Source organism: Myotis daubentonii, chromosome 7 (genome assembly GCF_963259705.1).
Source record: "Myotis daubentonii chromosome 7, mMyoDau2.1, whole genome shotgun sequence".
Classification (NCBI taxonomy): Eukaryota; Metazoa; Chordata; class Mammalia; order Chiroptera; family Vespertilionidae; genus Myotis; species Myotis daubentonii.
The window spans coordinates 54,430,646-54,444,863 of record NC_081846.1 but is presented as its reverse complement, the minus strand read 5'-3'; the positions used below and the strand labels follow the sequence as shown (position 1 = coordinate 54,444,863).

At 36.5% G+C, this 14,218-nt stretch overlaps 1 protein-coding gene across 7 annotated transcripts in view; it reads left to right on the top strand.

Moving 5' to 3' along the window:
* SLC4A10 (solute carrier family 4 member 10) overlaps positions 1-14,218 on the top strand; it is a 240,109-nt gene that overhangs the window by 209,867 nt on the left and 16,024 nt on the right. For all 7 annotated transcript variants that reach the window (XM_059704268.1, XM_059704270.1, XM_059704266.1 and 4 more), the window contains 2 exons: positions 6,762-6,935; positions 7,892-8,014. In XM_059704268.1, coding sequence (XP_059560251.1) covers positions 6,762-6,935; positions 7,892-8,014 — 297 coding nt within the window. The remainder of the gene's footprint in view (positions 1-6,761; positions 6,936-7,891; positions 8,015-14,218) is intronic.

Genomic DNA, 14,218 nt, shown 5'->3' with positions numbered 1-14,218 from the left:
AGACTACAATTAATTTTTTTAAAAAAACTAGTCAGATTTCCCAAAGTTAAAGAAGATCCTCATCAGCATCTTAGGTTCATAATCCTAGGGTACTTTTGTTTACCATAAGTATATTAAAATTGAAATGTTTAGAATTCACAGCCCTTTTAGATAACTAATTATAGTACATTTCAAAATATATACAAATACTTTTAATCTTTGATACTGTCTTCATGATTATGGATATATATACATGAGACTAGAAAAAAATTCTATGCACAAAAATATTAATTGTTACACACACTTTCAAGTTATTAGAAACAATCCCGTTATCCAACATTAGTAAATAATTATATAATCTATGGTATATTCATTAAAAAGTGGTAATTATGATGATAATAAAAGTAACATGGTAGAAATGCTTATGATACAATGCAAAGTGAAAAAGTAGGAAAATAAATTGTATCAACTATCCTATCTAATAAAGAGGGAATATGCTAATTGACCCTCATGCTGTCACAAAGATGGTGGCACCCACAGCCAATAAGGAGGGAATATGCTAATTGACTGCCCTGCCCTCAAAGATGGCAGTGCCCACAGCCAAAAAGGAGGGAATATCCTAATTGACTACCACACCTTCAAGGATGGCGGTGCCCACAGCCACAAGATGGCCAGCAGGGGAGGGCTAGGTGTGACCAGGCCTGCAGGGGAGAGCAGTTAGGGGTGACCGGGCTGGCAGGGGAGGGCAGTTGGGGGGGACCAGGCCATCAGGGGAGGGCAGTTGGGGGGGACCAGGCCATCAGGGGAGGGCAGTTGGGGGCAACTGGGCTGGCAGGGGAGGGAAGTTAGAGGTGACTGGGCTGGCAGGGGAGGGCAGTTGGGGGGGACCAGGCTGGCAGGGGAGGAAAGTTAGGGGTTACCAGGTCAGCAGGGGAGGGCAGTTGGGGGCAATCGGGCCAGCAGGGGAGCAGTTAGGCATTGATCAGACTGGCAGGGGAGTAGTTAGGGGGTGATCTGGCTGGCAGACAGAAGCAGTTAGGGGAAATCAGGCAGGCAGGCAGGTGAGCGGTTGGGAGCCAGCAGTCCCAGATTGTGAGAAGGATGTCAGAGGAGTCCCAGATTGGAGAGTGTGCAGGCTGGGCTGAGGGACACCACCCCCCCCCCCCGCACGAATTTCATACACCAGGCCTCTAGTTGGTTTATAAAGCTATGATATTGGTCATATTAAAAAGGAAGACAGAGAAATAAAAATAATTTATTGCCCTAGCCAGTTTAACTTAGTGGATAGAGCATCCACCCGCAGACTGAAGGGTCCCAGGTTCGATTCCAGTCAAGAGCATGTACCTCGATTATAGGCTAGATCCCTGGCCCTGGTTGGGATGTGTGCAGGAGGCAACCAATCAATGTGTCTGTTTCACATTGATGTTTCTCTCTCTGTCTCTCCCCCTTCCTTCCATTCTCTCTCTCTAAAAATAAATAAATTGAAAAATATCCTCAGGTGAGGAGTAACAAAAAATCCTGTGTTATTTTTGTCTTTTATTATTATTATTATTATTATTATATTTATAGAAATATTAAACTAAAATAAAGTTATAAAGTAAGCCAGTTTCAAAGTATAAGGAAAGGCTTATTAATTGTTTAAGGAAGTATTAGATAGATAAATATAGCTGGGTTAGTTTCCTATTGCTGCATAACAATAGAATACATAACAATAACAAACATTTATTATCTCACAGTCTCTGTGAGTCATGAATTTAGGAACAGATTAGCCAAGTGGTTCTGGCTCAAGATGTCGCAGGTGGTTGTTGTCGGGATATGGACAAAGGCTGCAGCCATCTGAAGGTTGAATAGGGCTTGAGGATCATGTCTAAGATGGCTTATCACACAACTGTGGGCAAGAGGCATCAGTTCCTGCCTGGCTATTGAGAGGCAGCCTCTGTTTTGCCACATGGGCCTCTCCATAGGTTACTCAAGTGTCCTCATGACATGGAAGTTAACTTCTATTGGAGTGAGAATGAAAGAATGAGCAAAAGTGCCTTTTGACTTAGTCTCCAAAGTTGCCCTTGGTCACTTCCACTTTTTACTATTTGTTAAAAGCAAATCACTATAGCCAGCTTATACATAAGGGAAAAGAAATTAGACTTCATCTCTTTATTTTGTTTTTTGTTTGTTTGTTTATTTTTTAATCTTCACCTGAGGATATTTTTCCATTGATTTTTAGAGAGAGTGGAAGAGAGAGGGAAAAACTGAGAGAGCCTCCATCAGGGCCCAGGCCAGGGAGGAGCTTGCAACTGAGGTGCTCGCTCTTGACCAGAATCGAACCCAGGACCCTTTGGTCCACAAGCGGACACTCTATCCATTGAGCCAAACTGGCTAGGGCTAGACTTTATCTCTTAAAGAGAAAAAAGTACTAAAGAATTTATGGATTCATGTTAAAAGCACACAATTTTTTTCTAAATCTTTATAGAGGCTGTTGGCAAATTGTTCCTGCTTATGTTATTGTAGTGGGTTGAATAGTGTCCCCCCAGAATTTTTTTCCACCTGGAATCTCAGAATGTGACCTTGTTTGGAAGTAGACTCTTTGCAGATATAATTAGTTATAGATCTCAAGATAGGTTCATCTTGAATTTAGGGTGAACTCTAAATCCAATCACTACGTTCTTTACAACAAGAAGAGAGACACAGAGAGACACGAGGAATAAGGCCACATGAAGATAGAGGCAGAGATTAGAGTTCTGCTGCCATAGCCAAGGAACATCAGGAACAACCAGAAGCTGAAAGAGACAAGGAGGGTTCTTCCTCACGGCCTTCATAGGGAGCTTTTGTAGCCAGCACTTTGATTTTGGCCTCCACAACAATCTATATATATATTTTAAAAAGGCTAATATGCGGTGTCCCCTCGGGTAATTCGACCGGGAGACCAGGAGTTTGATCACTCGCCATGACATGTGCTGATCACCAAGGGGTGGCACCGAATGAAGGAAGGCCCTGGCCAGCAACCAGAAGGCCCCAATCGGCCCTGATCACCAGCCAGGCCTAGGGACCCTACCCATGCACAGATTTCATGCACCAGGCCTCTAGTGGGATAATAAATTTGTATTGCTTTAAATCACTGAGTTGTGGTAATTTGCTACAGTAGCACTAGGAAACGAATATAGATTTCTATATAAATTTGCCTTTGAATACTCTTGTTTGCTAACGTAACATTATTAATTGTTTAAAAGAAGTATTGGTTGTCCTAAATTACTGATTGATCCAAAACACATTTTCTTGAAAAAGAGACTAATTTTGAGGGTTATTAATTGTAAAGTATAGTTTATTTTTGTTGGCTAAAAGGAAAATATACCTTGTTGCTTTTTCTTTGACACAGCTTGATTCATGGCTGTTCAAAGACATAAAAGAAATGTTACCTGACAGAATGTTATGCATTTATCAAATTAACACTTAAGTATGGAGCACAGAGTGTGGGATGGTGAGCTTCGGTTCGATAATAGACCATAAGAGAAATTGAAAAAGAGAAGTTTATTACTCACAGGTCCTGGAGAAAATACCTGGCCTTGGGCCAGAGTAGAAGGTCAAGGCAAAATAAAGACAGACAGATGGAGACAAAATCTGGGCACATGCTTTTGTTAGGGTCTGTGGGTAGAGTACTTGGGGGTTCCTGGGCTAATTCAAATTAAGACAGCAGGGTTTAAGTCCCTGGGAATCTAAGGGGCACATAAGGGAAAGGCATTGGGAGGCAGGGGAGATTGTTGATCACAATGGCTGTTGGGGAAGTCATATCAGGACCTTTTGTTTACTTATGACTCTGTGGGCGTCTACCTAGGGAATGTGATTGCGTGAGGGACTAGTGTAGTTAAGGGTCACTGCAGGCCACTAGGCTAAATAAAATGGATTCAAGGCAACAATACCATGGAGCATCTTAGCCAAACTCTAGACACTGAAGAACAGGCAGCACGGGAACTCTTTTCCTCAATGAACAGCTAGCCAGCTCTGACTTTGGGAGCAGGAAAACCAGGTAGGCCTTAGAGCAGTGCTGGATGTTAGAACTGAGCAAAACTTCAATATGAAGTCTTGTAAGGTCATCAAACACCCAAAGCGGAGAGGATGAGCCTGTTCATCCCGACAGCGGGCTACATTAACTTGGGAGAGGGAGATGGTGCAGAAGTGTTATGCATTTAAATTTTGCTCAAATTAGTTTTAATTTTCTCATTTATAATATCATAGATGAAAGTGTATTGTGAAAGAATTGATTTGGTGAGGCAGAGAGGGAAGGGTACTAAAGAGTTTTTATTTATTTGTTTTGTTGTTTTTTCGTGTGTTTTTTTTTTGCCTTTGGCAAAAGTTCCATGAGTACTAATTTCATCTGTGATTGCAAAGTATTTATTATTAGGCCCCAGGCTCACAAAAATATAGCAGTAAAAGTTTAAGAAACAAAGTAAAATAATTTTGATAGGTTTCAACAGATTTTCCCCCACTAACTCCACTCACATGATTTTATATTCATGATTTAAAACTAAACAAATCTTGCAATTATTTGCAGTGTTCATCTTTCATATGAAAATTGAAGAAAATATTATCAAAGGTGCAAGATAAAAATATGAGTATGAAATAGCACAAATGTAACAGCAAGTAAGATCTCACATTGAGAAAGAGTGCTAGTGAAAGTTTAAGTGAGCCTGAAGCTCAGGGAGTCGAAATCCATATTTGGAATTTTGTGGCTAACTCGGTTCTGAAGTGGGAATTGATATTATGTCAAGATAAATGGTAAATGCAAAACTCAGATTACATTTATGCTTATCATGATGTAAGTGGTAATAAACATGTGCTGAATACCAACAATACAAGGAGCATGTTAATGGATTCCTCTGTATGTAGTAGGACACTGTGTTGTACATGATTGTTTAGCATTATTAAGAAGATTATTATCTAGACTTCCCACTGTGCAATGTGGCAGAAAAAAACAGATCACAGTGTTCTCAGAATGTTGTTTCTGTACTCAGATATATCACCACATCTATATTCATTCCAACACTTCAGGAGTCCAAAGTAAAGCAAATGTGCCATTTAAACAATAACAATTGAAGCACCCACACACTGAAGTACACTTATGCAATAGCATAACTTCACAAAGGAGAAATGGTGGCTGAGAAAAATGAGTGCTATAGAAACGGAAACATTCAGTTATAAGCCAGATGATTTTAATTTGCTTCTTCCCTATTCCCACTCCCATCATGTACCAAGTTTTATTTGCTTGCTTAATGACACGTAATTTTAAGAGATATTGAGGATGTAGAAATAAAGACCTAATGATATATTTGTGGACAGTATGGAGAGAGATGGGCCAGGAAAGAAATTCAGTGCTTAGTACTCTGCATAGAAGGTTTTCAATAAATGCTTTTTGAGGGTATTAATGGATATGAATAAATACATGAGCTGTGGATGAACTAACCTACATGTGATTCTGGTTTAGATGACCAAGAAGAGATCATGCCATAGCATAAGAAGGGGAACACAGAGGAAAGATGGGTTTCTATTGAGTTTGGGATTCCTATTACACATGCAAACAGATTTTGGTAAAATAGGATATTTTGATCCTAACACTTGACTCAATGGACATTTGTTCCTTATTAGAGTAATTTTGGAATATGTGATGAAAATTACTTGCAGTTTTCTTGTAAATTAGCTAAGAAATAAAACCTAATAGTACTCTTTTGAAAATGTATAACAGATATTACTGTAGAAATGGCATGAAATAGGACTGTGATTAAAACCATACTCTAAATAATTGCTTCCTGTTGGAAACATTCAAAACTACAAAGTTTGGCCTGAGAAATATTAAACAAAATGATACACATAAAATAAAGTAATATGCAGTATTGTCATTAAATAAAATTTGATTGAAGATTTAAGGTTCTTCTGAAAATTTAATATATAGAATTTTGAGAAAATTAGCTTTTGTAGATAAAAATGGCCTCCAAGTCAAAGCTGTAACAACATTATATAATTAAAAAATAGTTGTGCTGTCTTTAATGTAAAATTTAAACAGAAATAACATTTATCTAGATAAAAATAATTTTTATAAAATACAATAAAATCTATAAGTGGTTTGACAGTGGAGTGTAGGAAATTGATTAAGAAATTGAGTTAACAAAATTTGCTCTGGAAAGAATTTATTAACTGTAATTAATTTCGGTTAAATATTTATGGATAAGGTATTTGTGTTTGTAAAAACAGTACTTAAACCTTGTGGAGATCAAAGCAACAAAGTCAGAACAGCAGAGTCAAAATGAGAGGTCAAAACATCTGACTCAGCAGCTGGAGATGGGCAGAGAGTTCCCGAGACAGAGAGCTGAAGTATGTTTAGTTGAAGCCATAGACTATTGTAAGAGAGAAAAGGACAGAATGGGAGTCCAGGAAACCCTGGTGCTTAAGGGGCAAATAAAAGAAGAGATTGTGATGTGATGATGAAAAAGAGGTTGATGATGGTGTTTTGTCTCTCAAGGCTATGCTCTCCCTGATAACAACATTTAGCGTGGTCTTTAATATTATTAAACTCTTCTAAATTACAACCTGGGTCCATATTTTCAAGAAAATGTGGTATATTATAAAATTGATATCATAGTATTTCAAAATGTATGCATAACAATACTACTATCCAGATGCCCGAATGTCAGCTTAAAAGTGATCCAGATGTACAATATATTGGACCACATTAAATGTTTACTTGTTCTACTTTTATTGTTGTTTGTAAAAATCAATTTAGTCTGTTTATCTTTTAGTTCTTTGATAGAATAAAGCTCTTCTGGATGCCTGCAAAACATCAACCAGATTTTATATATCTAAGGCATGTTCCACTTCGAAAAGTCCATCTCTTCACAGTTATTCAGATGAGTTGCCTTGTCCTTTTGTGGATAATAAAAGTTTCAAGAGCTGCTATTGTCTTTCCAATGATGGTATGGAACTTCTAACTTTTTTTCTTTATTTGTGATTTTTCTGCTCTTATTGGAATTGAAGCAATAGAGTCATTCTGAACAGTTACTGGTAGTCCTGGTATAAACTTTAACCACAAAATCTTAGGCCCTAACCGGTTTGGCTCAATGGATAGAGCGTCAGCCTGCAGACTCAAAGGTCCCAGGTTCGATTCTTGTCAAGGGCATGTACCTTGGTTGCAGGCACATACCCAGTAGGGAGTGTGCAGGAGGTAGCTGATCGATGTTTCTCTCTCATCGATGTTTCTAACTCTCTATCCCTCTCCCTTCCTCTCTGTAAGAAATCAATAAAATATATTTTAAAAAAAATCTTAGTGACTAAGATTGGGTTTGAGATTATATATGAATATCAGTGACTCTATTAGTTTTGTCTCTATCATTCTGAATACTAGTCGTTGTTTGAATTAATTGAAGTTGGTGGGAAAATGTAAACTTCCAAAATTTAACTTTAAAACTATACTAGCAAATCTGAAAAGTAGGGGGATTTTAAAAATGAAATTTCATTAAATATTTCAGGCAAAGTTTTAAATGCTTCAAAAATATAGTGAATTTGAATAGCTAAAAATAATTAAAATATTTTCAGTACAGATAAGGATAGTTTAATGTTCATTTAAAATAAAGCAAACTATTAACTATATGTATTTAAGAAAACAGTGGAATATGTTTTATAGTTTTTAAAGTAGCTTCTTTGAATGACTTTTATAATGGGTAAGTAGCACCATAGCCATTATTCAGAGGATCGGGTAAGAAAGGGAAATAAAAGAAGCAAAAGTACAGACAATACCTGTTATATACATATATTTTCAAATTTCATTTTTAATCTCAGTCCTAGTTGAAATTGACTTGTTTCTAAAAATAAACATCTACATATCCCATTTCCATTTCTCCCATATTTTACACTATTTTATTATTTATTTCAGGTCTTAGCTCTGGTATTTGTAAGAAAGTTGATGGACTTTTTGTTTACCAAACGGGAACTCAGCTGGTTAGATGATTTAATGCCTGAGAGCAAGAAAAAGAAACTAGAAGATGCCGAAAAAGAAGTAAGTCATAGCAAAATAAATATCTTATAAAGTAAAAGGAGCACTTGTACACAATAGCTCTTTGCAAAATTAAATTATTGTGTTTCTCTTTAGACAATGAGTGATTAACAAGCACAGGTGGTCACATTTTGAAGGTTAATATTTAAAACCATAAAGTTGGAATTTGAACACAGAGAGAGCGAGTGGGCATATCTTACATGAGGAAATCAATCCCTAGTGAAACATAATACTTTGTACTTCATTATCATGAAAATTGTACAGTTTATTTTTCTGATTCGTCCCCTGTGGATGGTAGAAACTTACAGATATTTAATTATTTCCAAATTATAGTCATTCAATGACTGCTTTTTGGTTGAATAAGTGAGAAACAAAAAGAATTATTGCTGTGGGCATTTTTCTAGGGACAAAGTTTTAATCAAAAGATAATTTTAATCCAAAGATAAAATGATTTATTCTTGAAATAGATGAAAAACTTAAGAGGAAAATATGTTGATCTGATTTGCTTTCAAAAATGATTTAAGATTATTGTTTGAGAAACTTTTTGGATTTAATTGCTTTTATAGACTACTGATTTATCCTATCCTGTTTCATATATTAAAGCAATTTAAGTATTATGGAGTATTTAAAATTCAGGTGTAAGTCTGGGAGTATAAGTTAAAAAAGTGACCCTTACATAATTTAGCAGAATGATTGAACCCATAAATTATAAAAGATAGGAGCAAAATTTCCATGTGAATAGAAATGAAGATGAAAGAAAATATTTGAGCCCTAACTGGTTTGGTTCAGTGGATAGAGCGTCAGCCTGCGAACTCAAAGGTCCCAGGTTCGATTCTTGTCAAGGGCATGTACCTTGGTTGCAGGCACATCCCCAGTGGGAGGTGTGCAGGAGGCAGCTGATTGATGTTTCTCTCCCATCGATGTCTCTAAATCTCTATCCCTCTCCCTTCCTCTCTGTAAAAAATCAATAAAATATATTTTTTTTAAAAAAAAGAAAGAAAATATTTGATGACAATTGTGCATTCTTTCCACTTTTCCTTCTTCTACAAGGTGGTTAGTAAGTGTTTTCATTTTCTTACCTACAGTATATTTTTTCAAAACATGGATATATTCCCTTGCCTTTGGGAAATCTGTTTGAAAACCTTTCAGTGGTCTTAGATTTTATTCAGTCATTAGGTGAAGCTTGATAGGTCACAAAGTCTAATGAGATTTCTGCACAGATGTTTCTACAAATATAGCTACATAATTAGTGACTGTCTGGTATTTCTTCACTATTCCATGGCGTCCCATCATTGACAGTGGATTCCCACATTTAGGAACTGATCATGACGATGTATTGTAACACTGTATGAATCTTTCAGTTTTCTCAAATATTGTAGAAAGCATACTGAGGCTCATACTTCTAGTAATAATAATAATAATACAAAATTTAAGCTATTATATTATTTAAAATTCATATTATAAAGGTATCATTACTTTACTTTTCTGTTTGATATATTCTTATTTAGGTATGAGATATTTTTAAAAATAATACTTTAACTAAGATATTTTGATAGTCTCTATTTAATTTTTGGGCTTTAGGTAAAGGCTTGCTCTCATCATCAGATACTATTTCAAAACGTATGACATAAATTTGGTATAAATTAAACATAAATAAGATGGGCATCAGAATAAAGAAATTCTGAAGACTTAAATTATCCACACTTGGTGTAATTAAAATTATTCAGATTGAAAGCAATTTCTAAGAAGCTTTAAATTCCAAAGAAGGTAATTTTGAATTCAAAACCTATAAGCTTCCACTCAGTCTTTCTGATAATGAAAATATTATTAAGTATACTGAAGCAGATAGCTGGTGTAATTTTACTTTTTTTTTTTTTTTTGCTTTGACTTCATGTCAATTCTCTTTATTACTTCTGTAAGAACAAGGTGGCAACAGTCCCAGCCTTCTAGTCATCCCTTCCACGGCATTCTCCTTAGGCCATACCCATACTATGGGACATTTTTTGCCCTTCCAGAACTTTGTAAAATGAAAACTGATATTTCTATATAACATATTATCTTTAATTTTTTATCATTAATTTTTTAAAAAAATTTCTCCTTTATATGTCTGTCAAGTAGGAGAGAACAAATATGATCATAATCATAAATGTATTAGAATCTGCCATTTCCATTGCACAGAGCCACTCCCATGGCCACATATATATGGGACTTATATGCATGTGTACCAGGTGTCCATTTTGGAATTTATTAATCTCAGATAGGCAGAGACACTATTTAATGAACTTCTAACATTTTTCCCATTATAGACCCACTGTACTCTAATGGGTGTTTACTATTTTCTGATTATGATGATAATGATTTTAGAAGTAATTAAATATTGCTAGATTTCACAGAACTCATGTTTTCCAAAAGGATACAAAATCCATTAGAGATTTATTGAGGCAATTTTACAGGGGTATCCTTCAGATATGCATATGTGAAAAAAGTTGCAATACATTAAATCAGGCAGGTTTACCGACACTTAAAATTTCAGATAGATTAATATGATAATGCTTTCATGGGATCTTCAGTACATGGGAAGAAACAAGAGCACCAATAATACAGTGAAAAAACAATCCATTATCAAACATTAAAATATAGGTATGACCAGTGCAAAAAAAAAAAAAGATAATTCTCCATCTGACAACTGGAGGAAGAAAAGGAAATTTAAAGATGTTCACTTTCTAACTTGGAAATCAGAAGATGTAAGAAGCAATGCACCAGAAAGGAAATGCTGGTTGATTTTCTACTTGGTCACCTGGCTCCTGGGATTTCACTCGCGAGGCTGGGGACCCTCCTGAAGGATGTGACTCCTTCCTGTGGCCGGTCCTCCCAGGCCCCCTTACCTGGGAGGTGGTGCACTGAGGTGGTAAATGGACAAGATCTCTAGAAAGGTTGCATTTCTGCAGTTACTCAAACTAATTGAGTCACTTTGATTTGATCTGGGAAGGTGATAAAGAGCAGAAATGTCTCAACTCCCTGAGACTCGAATTTAGAGTATTCTCACCTATTGTCCTTTTGATGGTAGTTACAAGCTTATACCTTTATACACCAGGGTTTTCCTATCAGTAGCCCACTTCTGGTCTTATGGCACTGAGAAAACATTAGTCTGACCTTAAAATTCAATAATGAGTTAAGCAGAATAAATAGCTACACAGGCCAGTCCAAGGTCGCAGAGCTTCTGTTCCAAATTTTCATGTACTTCATGCATATGCATATGCATATGCTTCAGTTTTTAGAAAGAAAGGATTATAATCAGGATAGAAATGAATATTGGAACCCTGACATTTTGCACATTGCTCTGTGTAAAGGGAAGACAGCAGAATCAAATTCTGGATGTCCAAATGTGCTCAGAGTACCAACAAGCCTTCCTTGCTGCTTAAATATTCTCTAGGACATGGTACCCATTTGACAAAAGGGCTGCTGTTAAAAGCAGAAAGCCCTAGCAGCATGTTTGCTCCTGAGTGGGGGGAGAAGGCAGTTAGTGTTCAATAAATCCTGGAAATTCAACTCTGGGCAGTGATCATGGTAGTGACACCTCTTGGTTTATAGTAGGTTCGCTCTAACATATACGCTATAGAAAAAGGCAAAAAGGGGGCTAGTGAGACTTGTGATCTATATGAAGCATGACCATGAACAAGGCCAAGAAGATATAAAAGCAATCTAAATACAAGCGCAATTAAACCTATCACAGAGCATGTCTATGCTGCTAAGAAAGATCAGAATTGGTTGTGGATTTGGGAAGCATGTCTTAATTATTACACAGACAAATGTTATTTCTAATTGAATCTTAGACTGAGGCCAGCAGATTTTCCCTCAAGCAGAGGGTTTTCAAAGTGTATTCCCAGGATCTCTGCTGTATCAGCCGACACCTGCAACTTGTTAGAAAGACAAATTATTGGACACTACTCAGATCTTCTATTCAAAACTCTGGGGATAGGGCCAGTACTCTGTGTTAATAAGACCTCCAGGTATTTCTGATTCATGCTAAAATATGAGATAAGACTTCCTAAAAATCACAGAGACTGTATCTCCAGAATATACTCTTCTAAATCCAAGGTTACTCTATCAGAATTTTTGTATCTTATAATAATTTAGATAAGTCATTTAGACACAATCAAACATTCTGATGAAAGACATATGTTGCCTCCACCTATTCATATGAGTTCTGTGTGGACTACTTCTCTGCCCCTTTACTTCTTTTTGGCTTTCATCAGTAAAGTGAGTAGTGTATGTGTTGACTCTTCTATCTATTGGGAGTATTAAAAATACCTCTTAGGGATATAATAGTTTATGGCATTAAAAGTATTGTATATATGTGTGTATATAATACAGTATATGTAATATATGTGGAATTTTTGCAGCATTATCTATTCTATCACTAATTTAGGAAGGAAATGGTAGACTCTTATGTTCTTTGGCTTTCCTTGTTTTTCTCTTGGATAAAATGAAGGGGTTAAACTTGAAGACCCCTCTATTTCTTAAAAATCTATGAATTCTAAAATTGCTGAGTATTTCTCTTTCTACTAGTAATACTCTAAGAATTTTTGTGAACATTGGCTCTTTGTTGTTGTTTGCACTTCGGGCTAGTTGAGGGCTCCTACATAAATACAGACTTTACGCGAGATATGGATATAGTAACAGATGCTACCTATTTCACTAAGGTAGATCATGTGTTAGGTAACATGGAATTTTTTATGCTATCACAAAATATAATTCAGATTCATGATATAATTTTATATATAGCATCCTATTTATCAAAACACCCCATAATTTAACTCCAATTTTATTTTCCACTAATACTCAGCACAGACCTTTGGCTTCAGCCAGGCTAGTTTATTGTCATGCAAATACATCTTATTTGTCGACAACTTTTATCCTTGGCCTACTTAGAGTTTTTTCCTTTTTACTACCTAGAGATTCTTCCTTTCTATGACCAAACTGATCAAATAAGATGGGGTCAGATACCACTTTCTCTGTTCCTGTAGTTTTTAAGGTGATGCTTCTCATCCTCTGAGAGTAGGGTTTTTATCTTCCTTTTCATTGCTGTATCCCTAGTACCTAGGAGACTACCTGTCATGTAGATGATGCTTAATATATATTTGTTAAATGGATTTATGAATAGCTGCTAGATTATACGTATCTCATAATACATGCTAGGTAAATGTTTGGGTGCTTTTGAATGGATTTTTTTAAGCCTCAATTTTCCTGCCTTTCACTGGATATAGCATTAACTGTCCTTCACTTATCTCAGTGGTTCTCAATCTTGGCTGCACATTAGAATCACCTGGGAATCTTTGTAAAATCCTGATTTCTGGGCCTCATCCTCCAGAAATTCTGTTTCTTTGTTATGGGGTGGGGCCACAACATTAGTAACAAAGAAACAGAATTTCCGGAGGATGAGGCCCAGAAATCAGGATTTAAAAAAAATTCCCAGGTGATTCTAATGTGCAGCCAAGGTTGAGAACCACTGACTTATCTGGTATCTGAAGAAGGCTTTGGACTATCTTAATTAAGATATGGTATTCAAATCATAGTATGAATATTCCTCTAGTCAAATTGGCAAAACCCTTCAAATGTTCTTGGGTAGAACTTTGATCATCATCCTTTTAAGATCTCCACCATGTTGTAGGTAGGATTCAGCATATTTTTGATGGACCCTGAGTGAATGAAGTGCTGAATAAAACTCATTTTAAGGTACTTCTGACTTAAAAAGTGGTGGATACTCAGCTTTATGCTCTCACTTTCTTTTACTGTATGATTGAGATAAACTAGGCCGCGATCGTCATGACGGCTAGTGCCTGATTTGACTGCTCCTCCCCAGAAAGTCTCAATTTTTGGCTTCCTCAGTGCTGCCTGGGATGCAGCCGGCCCTCCATCCAGAGCACTGGGCCCACCCAGCCTCCTTCTGGCACCAGAGGCAGCGGCTGCTCTGCCACGTTCTCCTCAGATAAGCATGGCTTGGGATGCTATCTTTAGAGGTGACGAGTTTTTGTTTGGATAGAATTATGACTAGTATAAAGCCCACACATGCTAACAAGCCACAGAGTGCAAAATAATTATTGAAAGCAATTTGAGAGAAAAGTGGAAAATCATCTGAGGAAAAAACAAAATTGTTCCCAAAGCTTTGGTCCTTTTTTTTTTTTTCCTGTTAGATTGAATCTGGAG